We start from the raw sequence: 27451 nt of genomic DNA, 5'->3' as shown, positions 1-27451 counted from the left end.
TCCATCCCCACCCGCTCGCCTCGGCCTTCCCCGGTGCGGCGCTCCTGCCCTCCCAGGATGCTCCGCGCCCCGCGGGACCCCGGCGGGCGGAGGCGTCGGCGGGAAGTGAGGCGCCATTTTTAAATTCCTCGAACCGGTGAGCGGGCCGGGGTGTGAGGGGTAGGGTATTGTTGAGGGGAGGTCGGCTCTGACTGACTGGGGTCTTCCTGCTTGGGGCTTCACCTCGTGGCGTACGAGCTGGGAGGCCATTCGGCCGATGCTCCGGCCCCGCTCGCTCCTCCCCTGGGCCGTTAGTTACCAAGCAGAGAGTTGCAAAGCCGGGAAGAGAGGTCGGCAGCCCGTCCTAGGGTGCGATCGCCTATGTCTTATGTTCTGTCTGGTGGTAATAGCCTGCTGCGGCCTCCGTTGGCTGGTCGTGAGCTGGCGGGTTTGGGAATTAGCCCGGGGCGGCAAAGTTCAGGGATAGGAAGAGCCTGCTCACGGGCAGGCTTTCCAGTGTTTACTTTCGCATGCTTTCTTTTCCACCGGTGAGCTTCAGCCGTGTGCAGATTGAGGATAATGGTTCTTTTTCCACGCCTCTGGATGTGTGCCGCCTGTATTAGTGTTGTTCTTCTGACCAAGCTCCTATGTCCCTAAGTCACAGGAAAATTAACAGTAAAAATGTCATGGTGACTTACATGGCTCCCTTTGCCTCTCTTGCATATTTTTGTCCACATACTATAAGGTGCATATAATTGTATTTTTGCCTAAAGGAGGTGTAGGATACGTATACTAACATGAGACCTATGCCCTGTCTGAACATCTCTGTTTTTAAGTCAATATGAAAGGGAAATGATTTTTCAGAAGAGTTTTGGTTGTGGACTATAGAACTATTTGTGACAAGCAGCTATCTGTATGCCTGACTAAAACATTGAGTAAGATTCTAGTGAGCAAAAGTTTGTCATGTGTGTTTGAAGGTCTCCTGTAATGAAAAAACAGTGGAAGACATACGTGGCATATGCAGACTAGTTGTTCTTGAGTACAGCAAGATTTACCAACTGTAGCTCACGTACAAAATTTCAGTTTGATCAGTAACTGCTGTCAGTTTGACTTAGTAATGTATGTGGCTAAAGCAAAAATTTTAATCCTGAGTTAAGATATAACTTTGTTGCTTTTCAGCTAACAATTAACTGTATCTCTAGTATAAGACAGAAATTGAGAGGGTGATACTGTGTGCCATGTGTAAGGATGGACACTGAAATAATGTATGCTTAATTGTTGTTGGAATTTGTACTTTGAAAAGTGTTGTGGAGGAAGTGATAGTAATTTGAATGAGATTGACTTCTACGTTATAGAAGTCAACATACAGATGTCCTCCAAAATTTCTGCACTTAGGTACGCAGAGGTATTAAGTGACCGGATTCCCCACAGTGGTATCTGAGCAGTATCCAGAACTTCCTGTAATAAAGGTTTTCATGTTTCTCTTTGATATTTTTTTTCCTCCTCTGTCTCTCTCTCTCTCTATCTTAAGGTGTTAACTTTGGCAAGTTGCTGATGATGGATTAGTAGAATATGGACTGTTAAAGTAATGAGAGGTATGCTATCATATTTCTCAAATTATATATAATTTTGTGTTGTTTTTTATTCATTTGATGTTCATGGGAAGTCTGATCTCTCATTAGTGTGTTGCATAATCATTTAAGGTAGGATTTGTTTCACTTAACTTTGAGTGTCTTAAAAGCTGGATATCTAGTCGAAGGCTGTGATTTCATGAACATCTGAGCTCATGATGTGACAACTCTTGGTTCCTGAAAGGAGAAAGCCTGCCTATTTACTTGACTCTTTGTTCCTTTCTTCTAGCCAGTACCAGCTGCCTGCTTTCACTGATGATGTAGCCTGTTGGATGTTTCCATGAGCTGGCATGACTCAGTGACCTCACAGAAAAACTATTGAGTGTTTTCTGCTTGTTGAAGTGTGTTGGCTTCTTGAGTTAAATCAGTTCATGGAAGGGTCTGATGAATGACAAATCTAGAAATGGGGATGAAGAAAGGAGGAGTGGAACCCCCTATTCCTGGTGACAGTGAGCTCTTGTATTGGATTACACTTTTTCATTAGTTCGTTATCTAGTCTTACTGTAGACTCTTAAGCAGGGGTGAGAAGGGGTAGTCACTTTCATGAGGCTGTGCTTCCTTTGAGTATCTCACTTATTCTTTCAGGCAAATAATTTATTGTTTCACAAGACCTTGGCTGATTTGATTAGAAAAAAGAAAAGAAAGAGAGTATAAAGAGTCCTGGAGTTCGACAAAAGCAGGTGAATGGATTAAACCATACATTGTGTGAAACAGCTGTTTGGCTTTCAACAGATTTTACTGAGAATTTTACTGCTTGAACAAAACACGGCACTAGATACTGTTAATTTTTTCATCAATAGATGCAAAATTACTTCATTGTATCATCTGTTTAAAACAGTGTTCAAATATGATCAATATATGTGTTTTAAGTGTGGCTGTGGTATGGAAAGCAGAGCCATGAGTGAGTTATATATGTCACCCAGGTGAATTGCCAATACATGCTGAAATCGTGTAACTTGATTATGCCAGGTAAGCAGGAAGGAAGCGTTGTTGTAAACAACAAAAATAAAAATTGTAATATAAATAAATAAAACTATATTGATATCTACATATTTTTCTCTAAAGGCAAGTATTCTCGCCTTCTAAGTGCTTGTAGCCAACAAAAAGTTAAAATAATATAGCTGAAAAACCTTGTAAAAGAAGAAAATCCCTTTCATAATGTGTAGATATAAAGGAGAGAGAGATGTGAAGAAGGTCTTTAAGCAACGTTTCTCTCTATGAAAATAAACAACTGGAGAAGAAGGCAAAAAAAGGTGATTCTTGGAAATGTAACTGAGTTATTTCACTTAGCTAGATATTCTACAATCAATATTGCTATTTTAGCTGCTGAGCGTGTGCTTCCTAGATTTCAGGACTGCACCAATACCTTTATATGTATATCCACACAAAATGATGTTAAAATTTCATAGTATGAATTCAGGGCAACTGATGCAAGTTTGCAGTTCTGTAACATGATAAAATTTGGCAAATATATAAATGGAGAATTAATTTTAGATGCGATGTGGTTTTAGATTCTTTAAAGAATGTTTTATGGTTCTGTATTTCTTGAACAGATCTCTAAAAGAAAGAAATTTTAACTAGTGTTCATTTAAAGTATTTCTCAAAAATATGGGTGTAGTCTTGTGTAATTTTGAAGATTATTTAAGGTCTATTCATTGACTATGAGCAAGTACTGTAAGTCATTAGCACAGAAGAAATTATTTTTAGTACTATACTTAAAATATTCATAGTCCTGAATGATGTTGACTATTGACAGTTCACTGCCAGGAATTATTTTATGATTTAGAGGGGAAAAAAAAGTTTTTTATTTGTAAGAATGTGAGTAGGTTAAATATTACAAGTTGTTATTAATGATTTCAAGGAAAAAGCTCTCGTCAAGTAATGATATCTCTCTTGTAGTTTGTTCCAGTTGTCACCACGAATGCAAATCATGAAACTTGCCACTAGATGTCCCTGCAAGCCAAAATAGATCTGTTTCCTTAACTACATAATGCTTAGGTTTTTGAAATCTCAAACAATGGTTTTGTAAGCTACAATTTTTTTCCCTCTGTTCTTCCCTTTTTTTCTTTTTCATGAAATCTTCATGCAGATGAATACATGACCAGGTGTGTGTCTGTCTTGATGATTTACGCACTCTTTCATAGTAGTAAAAGCTGTGAGGAGAGAATGTATTTCCCACCTGCAGCAGCTTGGAATTGAGAGCACAAAAAATTGCATTTCCATTTATCTTTCTCTTTTGGTTGATAAGCTCTCAGAAAATGCTGTGGTGTTTTGGTGTCTTTGACTGTATATCTGTTATGCCATTTCAGAAGTACTTCTTACTCAAGTAAGCTGCAGGATTCAGACCTGACTTTAAAGCCTGTGTTCCTAATTCTCAGCTTTGGCTTACAGTTCAATAGTTACATTTGGTATCTCTAGCTTATGAAAGCAAAGACCTGAGACAGAGAAAAGTACTATTGCCTGGTGGCTGGTTTGTTTTGTTTTTTCGTACAGTGATCATGGTAACCCTGTTGGTATGCTTAGAAATTCTTAGGGATGTGCTGCCTTGGGTTTTCTCTGCGTACCAGAACTTTCTATCCTCTCACATGGTTTATTTTCTTAGGATCATTGACCACTTCTTCTCATACAGCTGTTGGCTTAGCAATTGAAAATGTCTCTATATTGAGTTTGGAAATTGCTGTTGTGCTTTGTTTCTCAACAACCAACAAAATTCAGGAGTGAAAAATTAGAAGGTTCTTCAGAACTTATGCTATTAATTTTTGAAATTGATTGCGCATATAGGACAGTCACCGAGGTGAATGTTCTTTATTCTGATTTCTTCCCCCTTATCCTCTCAGCAAATATGAGTGAAGGAGAATACAAAATTGCTGTAGTCACTTTGCCTATACTAGTGTTGTAACTCTGGTAGATTTTCCTGTGACCTTTTCCCATTTTAGTGATGGAGGAAGGAAAAATGGGAAAGAAAACTTAAATATAAGACTTTCTTGACCATTTTGTCTTTTAGTGGAATGGACGCTGACATGCAATGTTTATTTTCCTATATGGAAGACAGATTTTCAACTTGCTTATAGTTCAGTGGTATATAAAACCGAATGGTAAGTGTTTAAGATAGGTCCATGAAAGATTTAGAGTGGAATGGTAGAAAATGTTATATATTCAACTGTATATGTAAAGAAGGTGAGGTATTTGCAATGGTGGAGATTTGACTTTTTTCCTGTTTGAGTTTTACTTAGTACAAAGTTACACTTGCAACTTTTTAATTAAGCTTTGTACACTGCAAACATGGAGCTCTTAAGCAGTCCAGTTATGCCAAAAGCTAAAATGGCAGAGTAGTTGGTTTCAAAGCTTTGTAACTTCCCTAAAATTCAGTTACAGTTCTCCTTCCCCCAGATCCATTAGAAGTGTCAGTAATGATCAGATTAATTCATCTTGCTTCTAATATCGAGAAAAATTAATGAGGCATATTAGAATACTTCCCCATTTCTCAGCATCTGTCAATTTGTAGCTTTCTCACACTAATCTGATATTGTCACATTTAGCAAAACTCTTTCTGGAAAGGTCACAAGAAACCATCAGATAAACTTTGAAAACAAGGAAGTGACATGTATCAATGATATTTCAGGTTGAACTTTGGGTAGGTATCTTCTAGACTGTCTGTGAAACCTTAACTCTTCTCCCAGAGAGGGCTTGATAGGAATTTAGCAGTGAGAATTATCTGCTCTTCTTCCAGCTGAAATGATGGTGTATTGAGTAGTACAACTTGTTAGGATAGTGTGACAGACCGTGACTGTGATAAATAGTAGTAAAAGCTGTATGTGTCTGATGTCTGTGGCCTCTGCTTGAACCCTGGTTAACAAGGTATAATTAGGGCATTACTAACATCATATTTTGATTCTCAGCATACGGCATAAGTAAAAATAACATTTCATATAATGTGTCAGAAGTGCTTGTGCTTATTTTGTATTGACTCAAATAATCTCCATGGTTAAGTTTATTCTGTGTCCCTGGAAGGGCTATTACTTTTCAGGGCAGGCAGAATGAGCAGAGAAGAGTTGTACTTTCGGTAGAGGTTTCTAACCTGAGTTACAGCAGAGCCAGGATTCTTCTGTACTGAAAGCAAAAGCAGCGTGTGAAATCTTTGAACTGTGAATGTACTTAATTGCTAATTACATGTCCTTGTATTTGTTCAGGTGACTTGATCTTCTGGGATGTCAGCAGAAAAAGTAGATGGCCTTGTAGATTAGTTATAAGTTAATTTTTATTTTGTCCTCTCCATAGTCATCGTGAACAGTCATCATAAAATGGATGCTTTGGACAGTCTCCTTCCGCCTGTGGTTGGAAATGGTGATATGGCTAATTCACAAGAATTACAAAAACTTCTGATTGATGAAAAAATGCGATGTGAATACCATAAAGCAAATTATCAAACTATAAAGGCAGAACATCTAAGGTACACTAATTTAAACAGGTTTCTTCATTTGAGCTGTTAAAAGGTGAAACTAAATGTTAGGTGGAAGGGATTTGTGTGTGTGTTAGCTATTTCTGTATTTAAGGACAGATTTGAGCGTTGTTCATGTTAGAAAATAAGTCAAAATACCTTAAGACATTGCAGATTAGGTTTCCAAAATACTACTTATGCTTGTAAATATGGGATAACTTTTCAATATAAAACAGGAAGAGAATATTAATAGTTTAGTCATAACTTATATGTTTACATGCTTGCTTCTGCATGTGAGATTTTTGAGCTTTAAGATCTAATTTTAGAGTGTAAATATAAAATAAATATGTATTTTTATCTTGCAGATTACAAGAAGAATATACAAAATCACAAGATGAACTGAAACAGTTGTTAGTTGAAAAGCAGACTGTACATGACAAATTTCAGTTACTACTTGCTGAATATCGAGAGGAGTTGCTGGGTAAAACACAAGAGGTGGAAAAACTGAAGATTCAGGTGACATAATTTACTGACAGGACTTAATATGAATTTAATCCTATAATAGGGCCATGCATATATTTCTGTTTATGTAACATGTATGTTCCTAGCTTGAATATATTTTAGATATTTTGAAATTGACCCAGCTCGAGTAATGTTTCTTCTCTAGGGTGACTATTGGATGAAATTATTGTTTTCTTGTTTAACTGAATCTTCCAAATCCTGTTGTTATGTACTATGTTAATAGTAAGACCCTCATTCTCTGTTTGTGCACACTCTCCTGTTATGGGGAGAATCATCTGCCCTGGAGGATAACTTAGATGCCTAAACCTGTTGGGATAAGGGACTGGAAAAATAGGTATTTGTTTCTCTTCATGATGACAGCTTTCCCCATCTTAAAAAAAAAAGAAAAGCACAAACAACCCCAAACAAACAAAAACCCCCCAACATTTAAGATAACTTGGATGACATTTTCCATAACGGTGTGTTTCCTTAAACTAATGCAGGATATAATTCTTAGGAAACAAGTACAGCATCTAACAAAGGATCCCAGACTCCGAATGGAGATGTGCGTTGGTACCATAACTAGAAGTAGTTTTCAGGGACTTCAGGCTACAGAAAAGTGGAAGAAAAGTATAATGAATTAGAATATGTGACAGGCTGTGGATTATTTTTTTTTTAAAGCTTTTCCTTGGTAGATAGTTTGCTGTATTAACTGTACCCAGGAAAACTTAGCAAAATACCGTGCAGCATGGAGCTTAAGGCAGGGAATGTTTCCTGATATTAGTTTAATTTCAAACCAGTACCCATGTATCTTTTGGAGAAGATGCATCTAATGTGTTTTACAAAAAATTGGTTTGGTATTGCTCATTTTGATTCTTTGGGGTTGATTCACTTTCTGTTTAATTTTTTTTAAATGCTAATTCTTTATCTTTTATGTGAGACCACTTTTCCTTCCTCCCCTCCCCCACAAAGGAGATAAATCTCTTAGCAATTCAGCTTGACATTTGTATTGCTTCTGCCAGTAAATACTGACATTTTAAATGCTTCTGTTATCTTCCCAGAATATTTTTAGTTCACTAATTTTTTTTTTTTTGCTTCTGTAACTACTATTGAAAATTCTTTAGAAAAACACAGAAAATTAAGCAGGATTACTAAAATCATATTTGAAATACTTTATTGCTGCTATCACAGTGTAAATAAATGGATTTGACTACTTATTTATGATACCTTTCTGTCTTAAGGTGCTAACTCCTCAAAAATTAGAACTGTTAAAAGCACAAATACAGCAGGAATTGGAATCTCCTATGACAGAACGTCATCGGAAGCTAGAAAATGTAAGTAGTAAGTATTGATATTCTATTTCATTTAGAGTAGTGATCACCAGTTTATAGTTGTTCCTAAAACCTTAGGAAATTAAAACTGAAAGGGGAGCAAAGTATGACATTGTCTGGTACTGTTGCCCCAGGCAGTGAGGTTGAAACCTAGGAAGAGAGAGAAGGGAGGATTCAGTTCATCAAATATAACTTGTGAAATGATAGGAACATTGCACAGACATTTGAAGGAAATAAATCTGAAAACTTCTCTGATTGATGTTTTTGGGTTTTTTTGTCTTAGGAAGTGGAAAAATACAGAACAGAATATAACAAACTTCGTTATGAACATACTTTTCTGAAATCAGAATTTGACCATCAAAAGGAAGAACATACACGTATTTTAGAAGAGAAGAAAATAAAGTATGAGGCTGAGGTACATAGAATGTTACAGAAGCTTAAAATGCATCTGATGACAAAGTCACTTGCACATTGTGAAAACGTTGGTACTTGATGGGTTGTCAGTTTGACATAATTTCATAATGTAGTGTTTGTTTCCATTCTCTTAATTCTCAAAACTCTTTTATGACTTAGCCTAAAGCTGTCTCTGTAAGTTTGTTCAGTCATGTGTCGCAATATCATTTGTGCTATTATAAGTAAGAATAGACTTGCCCTCTGATAAATGACAGCCAGTAGCTTTGCTTAATGTTTTTTTAATCGCATTTGTGATGGAATTTGAGACATTACGCTAGCCTGAAATTAATAAGTTATCTGAGCAACCAATGTAAGTTTAGATTTTAAATTACTTATGTGGCAGCTAATCCAAGAAGGCAACAGAAGATATTGTTAATACCAGACAAAGGTACAAGACAAGGGTACATTTTGCAACTAAGTTGGATCATGACAGTGGTGGTCAAAAGGATGCTGAAAACTTTGGTAACTTTATTTTGGTTGTATTAATTCTTGAATAAACTGTTCATGAATTTTCTGTTTCAGAATTGGACTTTCAAAAGTGTAGCTAAATAAATTGCCAGCTTATTTATGTTTTAAATATATGCGGCGGTGTAAATGAGTGGTGCATATGTCATTTGCATATTCATTTAAGTATTTTTCTGGGAGCATATATCCTAAGATGCCAAATTTGAATGTATTAGTCCAAACGTGAGACACAAATCAAAGCAATCATCACTTTCAAAATCAGTCCAAATTTGCAAATGCAATGCATTAAAACCAGAACAGCTGTCCTTCCCAGAGCTAAACCCACATGCTGCTTTACAGCCTGCCTCTCTTGTGGGCTTGTTGAGTTTGTGCTAGTCTTGCAGCTAATTAGCACACTTTCAGAGAATGAAACTACCTTGAGCCCAGGGTGCAATGTGATCTAGTTTCTCTCTCTTAGAGCCTTTTTAACCTTCCATGCCATTTAGTACAAGGAGGCTACAAAACCATCCTAATTCTTAAATGATGGCTTGCAATAAGTGTTTAAATCTCCTCATAAAAGTGATTTGGAAGGGCTTTTGCTGCAGAAATTGGCTTTGCTCCATAGAGATCACTGATGCAACTTCTAAAAGCACTGCTGCAGATTAGAGTTTGGACTAGTCTCCAAATATCGAGAACTCTTACATACCTTACTTTCTTACTCTTTTGTCCCAATATTACATGCAGTTCACTTAACTCATTTTGAAACACTAGAATCTGTAACTAACAAACATATTATAAATATATGGTCTTGAGATTAGTTTGTACCTATTGTACTAGCTTGTAACAGAAAGTTTGTGTTTTTTTTTTTTTTTTTTGCTTTCTGTCTGACAGGGCCCAATCATGTTGGCTGTATTGAGTTACTAGCATATTTGATTTCTGTTGTTATAGAATTGTGGAATCATAATATAAGTTGGAAAAGACTTCCTTCTAGTCCAACATCCTGCTTAAAATACTGAAGTGTAATGAGATCAGGTTACTCAGGGCCATGTCCAGCTGAATCTTGAACATTTGCGAGGATGGAGATTCCACAACCTTTCTGGACAAACTGTTCCAATATTTAACTATATTCATGGTAAACTTTTTTCCTAATATCTAATTGGAATTTCACATGTTCTAACTTGTGTCCATTGCCTCTCTTCCCTTCACCATGCATCTCCTCTTCTCCAAGCTGAAGAGGCATAGTTCTCTCAGCTTGTCCTTATATGTTATGTTCACCAACCCCCTGACCATCTTGGTGGCCATCCACTGGACTTGCTCCAGTTTGTCATAATTCTTTGTGTACTGGACAAAAACTCCAGATGTAGTCTTGCAAGTACTGGAATGGGACAAAGGATCACTTCTGTGGATCTGTTAGCTACCCTTCTGCCAATGTGCCAGGATGCAGTTGATCATATTTGCTGCAAGGGTACTCTGCTGACTAACATTCAACTTGTCCACTAGGATCCCCAGATCCTTTTCTATGGAGCTGCTGCTTAGACCGTTGCCCCCAGCCTGTACTGTTACATTGGGTTACTCCATCCCAGATGCATGACTTGCTCTTGTTGAAGAGGTTCCAGTCAGCCTATTCCTTCAGCCTGTCCAGATCCCTCTGAATAGCAGTTCTGCTTTCCAGCACATTGACCATTTCCCCCCAATTTGGTGTCACTTGCAAGCTTGCTGAAAGTGCGCTCCATCCCATCATCCAGGTCGCTAACACGGACATCAATCGATATTGCACCCCATACTGATCTCAAAAAGACCCCACTAGTTACAGGCAGTCAGATGGGCTTTGTACCACTGATCATCACTCTTTGAGTCCCAAGCAGTTTTCTGGTTGGCAGCCCAACTAGTTGGCAGCCCAACCAGTTTTCTATCCACTTTTCCAGCCCGTATCTCACCAGTTTGGTGCGAGAGAAGATTATGGGAGACTGTATCAAAGACCTTGTTAAAATAAAGGTATGCAAGATCCACTCCCCTTTCCTTGTCTGCAGTACCAGTCGCTTCTTTCTAGAAAGCAGAGAAGTAGGTCAGGCGTGATTTGCCCTTGGTAAACCCTGCTTTCCATCACCTTGTTTTTCATGTTTAGAAATGGCTTTTAAGAAGTTTTGCTTCCTAACCTTCAGAGACTGATGTGAGGCTGACTCTCCTGTAATTATCTGGATCCTTCTTCTTGACCTTTTCGCTCTTCTTGATGATGGGTGTGCTATCTGCCTCTTTCCAGGCATCAGGGACCTTCTCTGATCGCCGTGACTTCTCAAAAATGATAGAGAATAGCCTTGCGATGATACCAGTGAGCTCCTTCAAAATGGTGGGATCCATTCTAAGGACTTGTGTGTGTCCAGTGGATTAAATGGTCCCTAACATTTTCTTCCTCTATTCTGGGTACTGCTTTACTCCCACAGATGACTAGGGGGCTCAGGAACATCTGAGGACAAGCCTTATCAATGAAAACTGAAGCAAAAAATGCATTGAATCATAGAATTGTTTAGGTTGGAAGAGACCTTTAAGATCATTAACTCCAACTGTTAACTTAGGACGTACATTTCCACCACTAAACCATGTCCCTAAGCGCCACATGTACAAGTCTTTTAATTACCTCCAGGGACAGTGACTCAATCGCTTCCTTAGGCAACCTGTTTCAATGCTTCCTAACCCTTTCGGTGAAGAATTTTTTCCTAATACCCAATCTAAATCTCCCCTGGCACAACTTGAGGCCGTTTCCTCTTGTTCTACCTGAAGTATGGGTCTGTTGATTTTCCTACTCTCAGAAAGAAAATAAATGTGAATGTAATTTCTTAATATTTTTAAATGCATATTGCTTCTCTTTCTTGAATTGTCAACTGCTGTATTTGTTGCTGCCTGATACCTAACCAGTGTAAAAGCTTTTATTTTTCTGATTAACAACTATCAGATTGCAAGGCTGGATAAAGATAAAGAAGAACTCCATAATCAGCTGCTTAGTGTTGATCCCACGAGGGACAGTAAACGTGTGGAGGCACTCTCTAGAGAAAAGGCACAACTGTATCAGAAATTAAAAGGCTTAGAAGCAGAAGTAGCAGAACTACGAGCAGAAAGAGACAATTGTGGTGTGCAGGCAGAAAGTGTTCAAAGAGTACAAGTACGACAGTTAGCTGAGATGCAGGCTATGACAAGGTCTCTAGAGGTAAGATTCTTTTTTTTTCTTTTTTTCTTTTTCAATTTTGCCTCCTTGTAGATTGTAGTGAGAATAACACTTGGCCTGATAGAACTGTCACTGAAATCACTGATAATTTTGCCATTGAATCCACAATTTGAATTTGTACATTTCAGATTTAAAAACAAATTGTAAGTACATTGGGAATCATGTACCACCAATTTCACTTTGGAAAGGTGGAGAGCTAAAATGAGAGATTCTATTGAATAATCTCCTTTCTAAAGATGCGAGTGATATCCATGTTTGCAGTCAGTAAGATGGTCATGTCAGCAGTTGTCACTTGGCTGGAATTAGAAACTGGTGACATGATGTTAATAATCTGCTATGGTAATTTTTTTACTCTTTTCAAAAATGTCTCCTGATGCTCTCCTATTTCTTTAATCCTTTCCTCATGTGTCGTTGTCTTCCTTGCTTATCTGTGTCTCTCCTTTTTCCCATACATTACTGCAATTTTTTAGTTCTTGGCCGTTGCTCTCCCTTAAAGAAACTTTTGTATTTCTGGCCTGTTGTATGTTTCCCAGGGTTCCAGTGTATTCCTCATCTGTGGTCTTCAGTCCTACTGTCCATTCTTGCTATCTCTCTAGGTGGGGAGTCTTTCTATGTAGATTTCTTGCACAGTTGCAGCATACAGATAGATGGTTCATTTTCCTTTTGTACTGTTACCAGTTCTGTATACCTTTGTTACAAAATACTCTGATCACAACTGAAAAAGTGTTGTAATATTCTTAATTTAGAAAACTTTTTTTTTTTTTAAAAAAAAAGGTCCTGCTGGAAATAGGTCAGTTCAGAAAAATGAAGGTGAAATCATAGGTTAGATTACCTTTTTGATACTTAGTAAAGCTCCAGGTTTTGAGTCTATAATATTCACAGTAATTCCATTTTATTTCCTCTCCATGATGTTAATTCTTCAGTTAATGTAACTGCATAGGCCAACATATGGCATCTTTTTGAGCACCATTTACAGTCATACTGGTGTCTCCTACCAGTAAATTACTGGCCTGTAATACCTGCTGCCTCCTAACTAAGTCAGATTACCTCTGCCTCTTGTGAAGTAGGACTGAAAATGAGTGTGATTCTGTGCAGGCAGTGTTAGTAAAACTAGTTGTGACTTTTGAGTAAAATTCAAGACCCTTGTTGTATTGGAACATATTTTTGAGCCAGGATAAATATTGATATATTATTTTATAATATAAAGGGTCAGTAATATCTGAAAGCCCAGATCAATTGAACCTGTCAAGTCAATAGCAAGAGACAGCCCTGCTCCAAAAATCTTACAGATACCTCCTTTTTTCAAGGCAGAAAAGAAGTCTGCTGAACTACAGATTGATCGAATTGAGAAAGAACTGCGGATGAGTCATGAGCAAAACATTCTCTTAACTAGCAAACTTCACAAATCTGAACGAGAAGTCAGTTCCTTAGCTGCTAAAGTAAGTGTTTTTATGGTATTTGAAATACATTTTTCATATCCAGTTATGTTTAATTTTTTCCTGTTTATATTTTACATTAAGAATAACAATGTCTTCTGCTGTGACTTAAAATAGGTTTGGAATTTTTTTCCCCAATTTCAGTTGGAAGTTATAGATTATGTGACTTTACAGGAAAAATGTCCCTAAAAGTATCTCTAAAGATTGAGGTTATGCTCTTTTTATTTCATTTTCTAGATCTTTTCTCTAAACAGAATAGGGCTCGAAGAGGTGTCTCTATATGCATGTTTTTAGTTCTCATGAAAATAGCCTTATTTGATGGAAACAAGCATTACTTTTTCATAAAGTGTGTAAAGTACAATAGAGATTTAAATTGTTGGGTTTTTTTTTCTTTTTTTAATGGAGCTGTAGCTTCTGGAGATCTTAAAAAGTATCCTCAGATTGGGCTGCGTTAGCTGCAGGAAACAAGCTGCATTGGAATCACCTGCAGAGATTTAGGTTATATTAGAAGCAGGATAGTCACATTAACATAGCGTTCTTCTTGGGCTAATGCCAGCATAGCTTGTACAGAAACATTTCTGTACAGCACTGCATCATATCATTTTAAGTAGATCATTGTCTTGCAACATGTTTGAGTATCTTAGTTATTGGGTTGGCACCAGATCTTAAAGGTTTTGTTCTATGTTTGTATGGGTTTTTTTTTTTCTTTTTTTTCTTTTGAGATCTTAAAGAAATTTCTGGAAAAAATACTTAAAAAAAAAGATCAGAAGGCTTCAAGTTTAGGGAAAACCTGAAAGTGCTTAAGAAACTTGACATCACTGTTTAGTATTTCAGCATAATTAGGTTAGTATGGATGCCACATTCAGAGTTTTATCTGGTTGCAGTGACTCCTCAGCTACACAACTTAGAAAACACAGATCCTTTATGTAATTTCATATGTGATTATTTGAATAAACAACAAAAATTGAAACACTAGTAAACCATTTGAACTTCAAAAGTTGCAGAATACTTACATCGCTTTGTGTAAATTTGAGTCAGGATACTAGTCCTAATGAAATAGTTACTTGGATAAATATTAGCTTTCTGCTGTCTCTTACTCCTTCCTATCTGGAGAGAATACTGGGTAATAAATTTATATCACATCTGTCAGTTCCTGGTAGCAAATTTAATCCCCTGTGGCTTCTTACCTTTCTGGAGAAGCTTTAGTTAGTTCTGAACTAACTGTAAAGCCATTGACTTTGGTCTTGTGTATCTAGCTGAACTGCAGAATTATTTTAAGCTCTGTTGACTTAAAGCTATCCTGCATTTCTGAATATACTTTCCAAAATAGCACTGACATGCATTTTGTCTGAGTATGGCAGCTAATATTGTCATAATATGCCTCAAGAAAGATACAATACAGGAAGAAAACTTTCTATGTAGTTCTTCAACAATCTCTGATTTAATTCAAAACAGGCTTTACAGTGCATGTTCACGAGTGTGAAGTATTTCATTTTGGTCCTTAATCCAAGAAAATTCTAATTTACTGTAAGAATAGGATATACCTATACCAGTATTTAAAGCCTCTTTATACCAACTGTCATACTTGTTTCACATTAATAATAAATAGGAGGGGAAAACTTCTGTTAAACATGTTTTAATCAAGTGTCTGTCACAATATATAGAAGATTGTTACAGTCTTTACTTTTTGTAGCAACTGGTGTTCTCTCTTCACCTCCAGAAGTAGGAGAAAATGAAAATGTTCAGTGGTGTTTCTTGAAGGGAGGAAAGTAGAAACTAATTTCTATACTAACCTCCACCCACTTCTGCACCCACTCAAACTTATTCTTGAGCACAGGTGCACATATTTGTCTGCCGGATTTTGTGCCTTAAAAAAGCCACCTTAAATCTTTACGAGTTGCCCTGAAATGTTCTCAACTTAGTATTTAAGCAACCAAATCCACTGTGTAGTTACTTAATAAGCTACTGTGTCATTCTTAACCTTTTGCCACTTGTATATGCTAGCAGGTTGTAATTACATTTGTCATTGTGAATGGATTTTCATTATAAGTGCTTTCCTCTAGATATTTAATTCTCATTGACCGTGTAATTACTGCATACGAATGCCTAAACTATAGAAGGTTTCTGTGCAAGCAGTAATTGTCTTTGATTTGATGTTCTTAAAGCTCCTGCTTTTATGAGGCCATTTGATGTGTATGTTACAGTTGTAGAGAAGTATTTGATTTAAAATGCACTTTTAAACTATGAAGACTTGGATTTTGAGAAAGTAGGGTAGCACTCCAGGAGGTCAGGGGGACCATAAGTAGTTACCAAATTGAAATTACTTGGGGGAGTCTGTTTTTACAATCTCTGTTTTGTGTTACTTAGGGAGATTAAATTTAAACTTTATTTTAGCTTGATTTTGAGAGGGATCTTTAGTCAAAAGTGAAGTATGTATAAATTGATATGCTAATGCTTGAGTTAGCGAGGCATCAGGGTCTTATGCAATATTGGATCAATGTCATAGCAAGATATTTCCAATGAGTAGTCTTTTCAGAAATGCCTCAATATTTGAAGGCTAACTTGTCAAATGTATAGTATTTTCTCAGAAACCAAGTTTTCACAGGCAATCCTGTGCATCTGTGTATATGTCACCAAGGCTTCTTAAAAGAGTAACTTTTCTACACTGTAGCTTGTAATAACTGGCTAGTTAAAGTTTAGTAAAGCTTTAGTTTACAGTATCTATATAATTGCCATTAAAAATTATCTACAAGAGTGCATGTTCTGGATTGGCTTCAGGAATGCAGTGGATGGAAAAAAAATATTTAAGGTATGTTTAAAATAAGCATAGTCCATGATTATTTGGCAAATTTTCTTGTTAGCAAAGTATCACGTGAAAAACTTGCAGTAAAGCTGTGAATATATATATAGTTATTTTAGTTGATTTTTTTTTCTAATTCATAGGTAGAAGAACTTAAGCATTCACATAAATTGGAAGTAACAAATGTCAAACTGGAGGCAGCAAGAACAAAGAGTGAGGTAGAAAGAGAGAGAAACAAGATTCAAAGTGAAATGGATGGTAAAATGTGCAATTAATTTCTAATGTTTTATTTTGTAACTTCTAGCTAGAATACTAAAATTACTTTTCCTCCAAACATTCCCCAGCAGCCTCCACCTTCTACTTCTGGTCTAGGTCCTAGATCTGACAATTCATTTTGTATCTGAAATAACTGTGTTGTGTCACTTGGTCTACGAGGTTAAGAACAACAGTTGCAGAACAATTTCTCATTTATGTAAATTAGCGAATTTGTGGCACAATTTGAGCATAATCTGGTTCAAATCATGTACTTAATATGGTTATTTTTTCCATTATTGTCTTTCATACTCTTCTTGAACGTACCATAGGGCTTCACTGATGGTTTTGTTTTCTGATTCTGTGTCTGTGGAAATGATAATTGGGTAAGGCTGCCATGTGAAACAAAATACAATTTCCAGCTCGTTCTTTGAAGAAAACAGGCGATGTTCTAAGCTACCTAATACAGCTGAGTATGTAGGCAACTTGAAATAGCTTTCTAGAGTGAAAAAGCCAAAGCTTTCTAGTACTAGTTATGTGTTGATGATGTTAAATCACTACACAGCTTTTAAGTGGACTGTCTTCACTGATTTGCCATAACCCCAAAATAGTACCTTCATCTTCCTAGAACAGTTGTGTCTGTTCACTTGCTTTAATATTAAGTTCTCTAAGAGCAACTAAAACGCTGTGATTTTTGGATCAACAGCGGACTTAGACTGTCTTGTGAACTAAAAATGTTGGACCCTACGAAATATGAAACTAAATACAGGCAAGATTTAAACTAACCTGAACTTGCCACGGAATCCAGTTTGTGTCACTGAATTAGCTAAATAACCAGGAGTCATTGTTACAGCATGTTGGCTTACTTGCCAGTGAGCATAGGTGTCTTTGTCACAAGTTTTTAATTTGCATCTTTTGTTCCTGTGTATAGAGTCATAATTTTAGAAATGCCTCATTTGGTAATATGAGTGGATTAAAATGGGAGATTTATTGTAGCCAGGTTACTGTGGGTTCACTAGTAACCAGTTACTGTTTACCATAAACTTTTCCATAAAAAGAAAATAAAAAATTTTCTTACATGACATTTACATAAGCTATTGTGGAACACCTTTGTTTTTTTAAAAAAAAAAAAAAATCCAGACACAACTGCTTACCAGAAATTGCTTTAGAGTGTAGATCTGTAATAATATCAACTGTTTCATTACTTTTGGATGTTAAAATAATAAACCCTCATAGACAGAGATGCCAGTGTAATGGTTACTCTTCAGAAGTTTTTGAAATGTTGCTGTTATACTAAGGAAGACCATGTCTCTTCTGTTTTTCTTGGGTTTTTTTTCCCATTCATTCATTCATTCATTCATTCTGTCATGTGTATTGTGATTTTATTTTTTTTTAGCTCCCTTTTATCAATTTATAAAGTTATTTAATACTGGATTTCATCAGGTTGATATCAATAATGACATTTTAACTTTTTTTAATGTATAATGCAGGATTGCTGTCAGACAAGGAAATTCTTAAGGCAGCTGTTGAACGTCATAAGGTGCTTTTAGTAGAAAAGGATCGGGAGCTAATTCGTAAAGTGCAAGCTGCCAAAGAGGAAGTTTTTGAAAAAATTGCAGCCTTACAGGATGAAAAGTATGTTTGTTGATTTACTGCTCAACTTCTAAAAGAGGAGTGCTTTGAGTAACTTTTAAAAATGTCATTCTTAGCAACTAAACACTTCTGGTATTTTGTCATGATTCTTGTGTGCATGTTGAATAATGTCTCAGGTTAGAACTCGAGAACAGATTAGCTGATCTAGAGAAGATGAAACTGGAACAAGATACTAGGAGGCAATCCGAAAAGGAGCAGTATGAAGAGAAACTACGTGTTGTACAGATGGCAGAAGAATCTAGCAAAAAGGAACTTCAGCGTTTGCGGTAGTGTGGCTTTTCTAACCTTAACACAAATTTCTTATTTTTCCCCCCTAACTTCTTTACAATAGTCAGTATCAAAGTTTGCTATTCATAGATAAACAAATGTTCGTTATGGTAAATTAAACAAAATTATCTTTTGCATTGTGTAAAAAGAGGCCAGAATTAAAAACGTGCTGTTTAAAAATAAAAATAAAAAAATTCATCCAAACCTTTAAAAATTATATGATTTTAATGAATGTTTTTAAGACATAATTTTACAGTCTTCGTATGTGTTGAGATTGAGTCCGTGTTAGCTGCTGGCATAGCCCCAATGTTAGAGTAAACCATTTCTCTTTCCACAATGACACCATATCAGCAACTGGCAAACTGGGACCCAGAAATATCATATCTCTTCGAGTTGGTTATTATAGTTCTCAGTGAAGGTGCTTTACTATAGTATTTGTATGAAGGTCAGTATGACCAAAATGAGCAAAAGTCATACTCCAAAAGCAAACAAATTAGCGTATTTCTTACTCCTAAATGAATTCTAACAATCAATAAAAATCTAATTTTAATCGTTGTTTAGTTAAATATTTATCAGCCTTTCAAATTGTGCAATATATTCTATTGTCAGACTGATTTGTCTTAACTACTAACATCCATATTTTAATTAAATAAAAATAAGGATGACTTATACAATTTTAGATTAAAAATTCAACAGCAAGCTATTCAGACAGAGGAGTTGGAAGAAAAGAAACGTGAAAGTGCTGATCTGAAACAGGTAAGGTTTTATTGCATTGTAATGTTTTATAGAGAAATACAATCTTTCCTGCAGTTACCATGCCTAGTGTTTGAAGATTAGATTGAATTTTTAAGGCTTTTTTTTTTTTCCTGAGGGACAAAATGCATGCAACAGATATTTAAAAGCAAAAGTATTCAGAAATCAGTCATGCTTTCTTGGACCTTTGTAGATGGATTACAGCTTTTTGCTTCATGCGTTTTGTGGGTACTAAGGATTTCAAAGCTGAATGTTTATAGACTGGTATATTGAATACAGTTATGCACTATTTAACTGCAGATGCAGTTTCCATGGAGACTTATAAATTGTTTCTAGGTAATGCTTTGCATTTACACTGCATCCCTCATCTGAGGTTCAAGTGCTTAACAGATGTTTCATAAATGAATAAACTAGTGTACAGAGGTATATTTCTATTGCAGAGTGAATTGATGGCAGTGTTGAAAATTGAACCTAATTCTTTTAACTCCTGTTCGCCTGTGATGTTATTTAGTACGTAAGAACGTAGCTGTGCATCAAAGTAGTCTGCAAGCTGTGTGCACTTGCAGTTCAAGGCAATATTTTTTTCCCTCCAGAAATCGGGGTATCTGAGTGTCAATGCGGGGAGAGGAAAAGGAAAGGGAAATCATCCTTTCTATGGGCTGGCTGCAGAGGTTGGACTTTCAGACTCGACTTACTTGTTTTTGTGAACTGGTTGGTACAGCCACCGCTGGCTGTAACACATTGTGTGTTACAGAGAGAAGAGTCTGGGTAGCTCCACAGGTCTGCTACTAAATGTTGTGTGGTGCTCTAGTTCTCTCCAGCCCTGGGGCTTAATGTTGGATTTCTTATGTTCTGGGGGACACATCAATGACTGAAGACTCCTGCTTCCCTTTCTCTTTCTCATTTAAACTACAATAGAAAACCTTCTTTGTCTAGTAGTGATTTACTGTAAAGCTTCTGGAGAAGCTGTTGAGTAAGGAGAAAAGGAACAGAAAAGAAGGCTTATGAAAAGCTAATGCAGCCAGTTGGTGTCTGCATTTTGCTCTCAGTATCTCAAAATTAATTGTTAGTTATTTGCATGCCTTCTCAAATGGAAAAATTTCATTTTTTGTAGCAAATTCACAACATGCAACTCCAGCTTGCCTCACTTTCTCAGTCAGAAAATGATTTGTTGGAGTCTAATCAGAAGCTGAAGGAAATATTAGAGAGATTGAAACAAGAATGTCAACATGCAAGGACTCAGGCAGAAAAAGCTCAACTGGAAACAGAGAAGTAATTTTTTTCTTCCTTTTAGCTTTACTTTTCCTTTTCATATTGCTTGTGTTCCTTTCACATGTGTTACTTAACTATGGAATGTAGATTCTGAATAAAGTCAGAAATTAAAAATGAACAGGAAAAATTGGACAATTGTAAAAAAATGGTGATACTGTTACTGGAAAGCGGCAAAATAATTCACTCTCTAAGACTTATTTTGAAGTTTTAGAAAGCAGGCATTCTTTATTGCAGCGCTGGGTGCACGGGGGATAACTCCACCTAACGTGCACACCCAAAAGACAAAACTAGCAAGTATTTATACTATGTTAATATACATATTCAGTATATTTCCGAGTAGTGGTTATCACATTCATGGCTTTTCCGGGAACTCGTTAGCATATGCTAATGTCTTTCGCGCATGTTTGTTGGCACCTCCGTGTGGTCCTCGGGGGTCTTCAGACTCAGTCCTGGTATCAGGTATACCTTATCCCTCAAGGCTGGTTTTGTGATCACCTTGTAACTTTCTTATCTTTGCGCATCTGTTCTTCCAAGGCCGAGCTGTTTAAAATGAGATTGTTCCAGAGCTTCTTATCTTACAACTAATTATTTTCTAAGTTACAATGGTTTCCCTTTTGTTTGGTTACATCTATTGAGCAATGGCTCTAATTGCTTGAATTGATCTTAATATTTCAATATTCACAGGTATCAATACCTTCTGTTATGCAGTACATATAAAAGATTTGCTTGTGGTAACTTCAAAAATAGGAGTTTGTTTCCATTCATGTCTGTTATAATTAATTATTGACTAGTGAAATACACTACTTAGTATAAATAGGATTTCATTTTATAGGAAGCGAATGTCAAACATACTAGTATAAGTGGATCTAGAGCGTCACACAGTTCTTTTAAGAGCATTTAAGCGTTAAGGGTGACAAAAGCATTTAAGCATTGTATTATGCTTAGATAAGATTTCAGGGACTCAGTCTGTATATGTGTGTATATACTTCCCCCTCCCCCCTTCCACTAGATCCTTTTAGCTGATATTAGGAAAATAAAAGCTTATCAGATATTTTCTAGTTGCTCTCATCAAAATTAAAAATAATCACTTTCCTTTTTTGCACAAGCTTGACCACATACCATCAAAATATGCTAATAGATGCTGAAGGAAACCAAATCTTGTTCAGACTCCATATAGCAATGAACACTTTACTGGAATTTAAAGATTAATTTGTCAGTCTGAAATGGCTATTTAGTATTTCCTAGCCTAATAATCAAATACATGTCTAACTTGTACTGGATTATTGTGTGGTAGGTTTGTAAAAAAAGTCACTGTCCCAGATTATATCTTTTTGAAGTTTTCTATTTAATATGGCATTTTTTGTTTTAACTTATCTTTTGCTACGAATTGGTACTGCAGTTGCTTTGTTGTCATTAGTTTAAGTCTTGCTTTTCAGTTTAACATTTGAAGACATTATCTTGTGGGGAGTGCAGAATACGTTCAGCTGTCAGTAACAGCTGTCAGTTAAATACTTTGGGTATTTACTTTAGGAAGGTGTATTCATATTTTGAGTGAGATTGTCCTGTTATTTGAGTGAGACTGTCTATGTCATTCATGTATTTATGGGCCACAGACCAGTCAGGAGTAGGTATTCCTGGGAAGGCAGCAGAAGGAACTTGGCAGTCCTCAGAGATCATTGTATAAGTATGTAGATAACAGGAGATGCACCAAGGCTGCTACTGCAGAAATTAAGCAGCTTCGCAGCCTACGTGTCAGTCCTGCAGGTCTGTCTTACTGTTACCCTGGGAGCCTTGGGATATGTTTCCATTCTTTTTCTGACTGTGGGTGATAGAACTTCCTTCCCTCTGTTCAGTGATTCTTATGAGCTTGAACTCCAAGAGTCAAGTTGCACTAAAGTAACTTGCCTTAAGGAGGAAGTGAAATAAGGACCAAAAGGTAAGAAAGCCAAAGATAAAAAGTTTCAGATAAATAAAATAATGCTAGTTGAGCTGTGAGGAGGCAAAGCAGCTGCCTGCGTCAATCTTAGGCTTGGAAATAAAAATGTGGAATGAGAAAAAGGGCTGAAGGCAAACTATGAGACTGACACAGATCAGAGATGAGCTCAAACAGGCACTTGTTAAGCATTTCAGGAACAGTGTTAGTGGCCTTTTAAACAAATAAATCTCATGGCATTTTTAAGCAGTGTCTCAACTGAAATTCTTTTACATTTAAGCAGTGCTTTTCAAGAAAGCTCTTTGGTTCCTGGGTAGTAATAGTAATGTACAGTCAATAGCAAGGTACAAACCACACTGGATCTGCTAAAAGAACTGTGATGGCTGCCAAGTGGGCCAGGATCCTAGTTCTGATTTGAGAGTGGATGATTCCTAATACTTCTGCTGTGGGGAAGGGAAAGGGGGTTTGGTGAGAAATTTACAGACTTATTCAGAGTCCCTGTGGGAAAACTGCATCAGCCCAGGAGTGGAGTGGTATGGATGCACTGATACCAAGCCTTCGACTGCATTTCTTAAAAATTGCTGCTTAGACTCTCACCATTTGATTTTTTTTTTAATAGTAATGTAGTTAAATATGCAGTTAGTTCTTGTCTACTTTGACCCACAATGCAAATAGCCTAAACAAACGAGGCAGCAGAGAGAAACTGGCTCCTTTCCTATCCGCTGCGAGAGAACACAGCCTAATTTTAGTATGTTTTAATCATGCAAAGGCCTAAACAGATAACATATGCTGTCGGTGGTGTGTGTTCAGCTGGAATGTTGTCTAGGAACCATATCGGTGGGAGCTTCCTGTTGTGTTGGCATTTGTTCTGGTTGGGAGCAAATAGTCCGTACTTCTCCGCTACAAAGGCATAGTAGACCACACAGGGCAGCAACCTATTCTCTTACCAGAGAAGGTAATTGTCAGCTCTTCTGACAACTGATGTTTGGCATAGGTGTCTAGTGTTGTGTTCCAGTGTGATTATTTGATCTGAAATGAGAAATTTTCTGTTGATGGTTTGGCAACATGCCAAACCAGCGAGCAATCAACAATTAACTAGCTTGTCAGAATCAGTTTTCAAAATTTGTCTCATAGTTGAACAAAACCTACGATGATGCTAATGCGCAGGGTTTGAATGTTAGTTACAATTAGATTGTTAGCACAATCAAATTTAAATCAGATACTTTGAGTATATAAAGGTAGGAGGTGTGAAAAAATGCATCTCTTTTAAGAGCCTTAAGGCATTAATCGAACGCGCTACTTTGTCTGTGTAACCTCTTAAGCTTTTTACCTGATTTTTTTCAAAGGGCTTTAGAATACAAACGTATAGAATGGCTGGAGGAGAAGCATGTGCTTACTCAGTGCATCACAGAGAAAGAAGAGAAATACAACCAAGTGAAGAACAAGCTATGTCGAGCTGCTGTTGCTCAGAAAAAGGCACGTTGACTCTTCCTTTATGAATGATCCAGCTTATGAAAAGTTCAGCTTTACTTTGGCTAGCTAGAATTGTTTTAATATTAATAGTTTATTTGCAGTCTACTGTATATAATAACAAAATATATCAGGTTCTTCAAGATTAGCATAGAAATAGGTTGAAGTGATATGCAAAAGAATATTACAGCTAACAACTTTATAATGCCATCAAAGATTTTGTGAGGCTTTTTTTTTGGCGCGCGTGTGTTTGTATATGGTTATTTAAGACGTGGACTCCTTGACTAGTAAGGAGGATGTTTTGGATACTAGACAAATGATGTTCTACTTTTCCTTGATGGAATATTAAAATTTTATATCTTTTCCTAAGCTTGCTTTTTGTGAAATAACTTGAAAGGAAAAGCTGATTGTTTATAAAAGCAAAAGATTAATTGGCAGTTTTAGACATTGGAAGCATACAGGTTATGAAAACTACCAGTAGCTTTTAGGGTTGTAAAAAGTTGAGGTCAGTGTGAGGGGAGAGAAAAAAAGAAGAAAGCATACTTTTTTTTTTTGGTCATGTTTATACTTATTTGTACATGGTCATTTGAAGAATGAATTTTGTAATGCTCAACTACAGTTAGTGTTTGGTACAATTAGTCACTGACCAACAAGTGACTGACAGCTGTGTATCTTACAGTTGCAGCTATGGATAATTTCCCATCCCTTTTGTTTCCCATTGGGGGATTCAGAACCTTCAAACAACACAGCACCTCTTCTTAATGAAGGAAAATCCTAAGAACTATCACAGCTTGAAATCATATACAGTGTAGATTTAATTTTTACAGGATCTAATTACTTATCTGTTTGAAATGTCTATTTGACAGAGAAAGACCCTCAATGATAATAAACAAAGGAGGATGCAAGAGAAACTAGAACTTTTGGAAGCCAAGATAGAAGAACTAGAAAAAGAAAATCAGGTGCTAAATAGGTAATAAACTGCTTTTTATTAGCTTGAAAACTGGTATATGCCCAAGATCTGACTTAGAAATATGAAGTATTTTTGAAGATACATGATACTTAGTAACTGGAGTCCAATCTAACGACATTTTCAGCATTAGAATTCTTTGAATGCGGTCTACTTAGCATGGGCAGCTGAGAGCTTGTAAGACAACTGCAGGGCAGAAATAGAGGAAAAATACCTGATAGATGGAGTTGCAGGAATCCCTTCAAAAGAAGGAAGTGAAAAAGACTTCAGAATGGCAAGAGAAACAGACTTAGCATCCTCTTTGAAAGACAAGCACCTATTTTTTTCCTCTTCACTGAGCACCCATGGAGGGCTTGATTCAAATAATTAATTTAATGTGGCTCCTATGGCTCACTACTGTGAATGCTATTAAAAGCTTAATTTATTCCATGTAAATGCTAATCTGTAATACAGCAGATAGTTTAATATGTAGAGGAACTTTTAGACAGACATTTAGGCAGAAGAACATACACAGATCTTCCACCTTCCAGATCTTCTGGTACATAGTTTTTCTTCACAGGGATAGCAAACAGCAGAGAACTCGTGGAGAGGTACACTTCTGTGTTGGGATAATACAGATTTTGAGTGATAAGAAATCTCTTATTTTCTAGGCAGAATGTTTCATATGAAGAATATGCACGCCTCCAGAAGAGACTAAAGGACTTGCAACGTAGGCACAATGAATTCCGGAGTTTAATTCTGAATCCTAACATACCGTCACTCAATCCAGTCGGTATAATGTCATCACCTGCCTTGCCTCCTGGGCCTGAAGTGTCCTTTCCCCTTCTTCAGGTGGTGATGTATTACAAGTTGCGAAAATAATACAACAAAAGAGGGTGCTGGAACAGTCCGTCATTAGAAGACCTTAGTCTTAATGAAGGAGTATTTGATCTTTGAGCAGAGAAAGGAAACTTTAAGGAATAGTCCTAGTGATGTTTCCTTCCTCGCAACAGGAGGGGGTTCGTGAAAAACAAATGATACGTTACAGAATGTAATGAACAGGCAGTTTTAACCGGGTTCTTGGTACTTTGTCCTTCCCCTGAGAGGCTTTAAATGCCTCCTTGTGGGCAAGGAATACTACAGTGGTGCTCTCACACCACGGTTTCATTATTAAATAGCTGTATTGATGCTCCTGATTTCTCGTGTGGTTAAAAGAGTTTTATTTACTCTGGTGAGCTTCTGAGGGTGAAAAATCTCTCTGGTTGAGGTTGACCTGGCTGACTTTACAGATTCTTGATAACCAAGACCTCAGATCGGTGTGCCTCTTCATCTGAGAGGGGGAACGCCTGCGCGACTGTTTCTTGCTGATGCTGTTCATCTTGAATGTCAGACCAATACCCACAAACTGGTCAGGAGTAAAATTTAATAAATAATGATATTTTGGACTTCACATTTTTTATTTTAAAACCATTAATTGAAGAAAATGAAATTATAGCTCATTTTGGTCCCTTGTAGGTGTGCAAAATGTAACGGAGCCACTTTTCTTTTTTTCCTTTTTTCTACTTTTTTGGAATTTCAAGGAGGAACAGCATCAAAGAGAGCTTTCCCTGCTTCGCAAGCGGTTGGAAGAACTAGAAACTACACAGAGAAAACAGCTGCAAGATCTTGGACCATCTAGAGAGCGAGTAATGGTGGGCGCATACAGGGACTTGGCTAGAAGCAAGATCGCTGGAGAAGGCGATGCACAAAGTGAGGACTCCAAATAAAATCTGCAAACTCTACAGGCTGTTAGTTTTCCATAGCTTATCCTTTGTACGTGCTTTTAATATTGTGCCAAAAACATGCTTGTTTGTGCCTGAATAGCATAAAATATATTCTGCATAGTTTTTTCATAAATTATCAAATATAATGGTTCAAAAGCATTGAAAGATTAACTACATTTTGAAATGTTTTTATATAAATTATGTAAAATTATTTGAAAGGTAAAACATTACAAGATAAGCTCATGACGTGCAACTTAAAACATTTATCAAGGTTTGGGTTGTGCTGACATTTAAAATAAATATTAAAATCCAGGATTTTTTGATAAATCCTTTAAAACTTACTTGATAATATCCTCTTACTCCTTCAATGTAGAAGTTACTGTACCAGTGTGGAGCTTTGCTGGGCTGCTGGGCTGATTGTTAACACTACTGTAATCCACGTGGGGATTGTTATTTTGAAGTTCCCATGCAGGTAGAGAGGATGAAATGAAATGGAAAAAGTGCCGAAAACTTCTGTTTGCTACCCTTGACAATGTGCCTCTTGTGGTTTTATAACGGGAATAAGCAATAATCAGGGTTTTTAATATAACATAGTAGAGATGAAGTATAACAAATTGCCTTCACGTTATGAAAATTTGTTTGTATTTCTTGCTACTGTAATTTGTTTACTTAACTACAATAAAATTATTTATTCAAGGTTGAATGTATTTATTTAAAATCTTTTTTTTTTTCCTGCCTTATCAGTTTAGTAACAGAAACTTGCAAAGGATCGATTAATTTTTATGACTTGATAGTGAAAGGGTTTATTGGTGTGGGTGGTTTTTTTTTCTTTCCAAAATACTGCAGTGAAAGTATGAGACGGTGAGATATGCAGTGTGGTTTCTTTTAATAGCTTATTCGGTTTTGTTA

The 27451-nt window shown here is 36.6% G+C and overlaps 1 protein-coding gene across 11 annotated transcripts; it reads left to right on the top strand.

Annotated features, from left to right (window-relative positions):
- The first annotated feature begins 2 nt into the window (after positions 1–2).
- CEP83 (centrosomal protein 83) lies at positions 3–27239 on the top strand. Of its 11 annotated transcripts, none has more exons than XM_054803096.1 (20): positions 52–136; positions 1511–1574; positions 1840–2059; positions 2196–2290; positions 4615–4705; positions 5889–6060; positions 6414–6564; positions 7791–7883; positions 8164–8295; positions 11728–11979; positions 13305–13436; positions 16377–16491; positions 17976–18120; positions 18255–18404; positions 19086–19161; positions 20273–20430; positions 23710–23839; positions 24700–24803; positions 25451–25509; positions 26360–27239. In XM_054803096.1, exons 5-20 carry the CDS (start codon positions 4636–4638, stop codon positions 26455–26457), a joined length of 2037 nt encoding a protein of 678 aa, XP_054659071.1. In that variant the 5' UTR covers positions 52–136; positions 1511–1574; positions 1840–2059; positions 2196–2290; positions 4615–4635; the 3' UTR covers positions 26458–27239. The 11 variants fall into 11 exon arrangements, with proteins under 11 accessions (XP_054659065.1, XP_054659021.1, XP_054659071.1 ...); XM_054803021.1 differs by having other exon boundaries at positions 53–136; positions 25451–25631; XM_054803054.1 differs by lacking the exon at positions 4615–4705 and having other exon boundaries at positions 53–136; positions 25451–25631.
- The last annotated feature ends 212 nt before the right edge of the window (positions 27240–27451 follow it).

The sequence above is a fragment of the Grus americana genome, chromosome 1, assembly GCF_028858705.1.
Source record: "Grus americana isolate bGruAme1 chromosome 1, bGruAme1.mat, whole genome shotgun sequence".
In the NCBI taxonomy this organism is placed as follows: Eukaryota; Metazoa; Chordata; class Aves; order Gruiformes; family Gruidae; genus Grus; species Grus americana.
The sequence above is the reverse complement of the archived record's forward strand: the minus strand, read 5'-3'. Positions and strand labels throughout refer to the sequence as shown.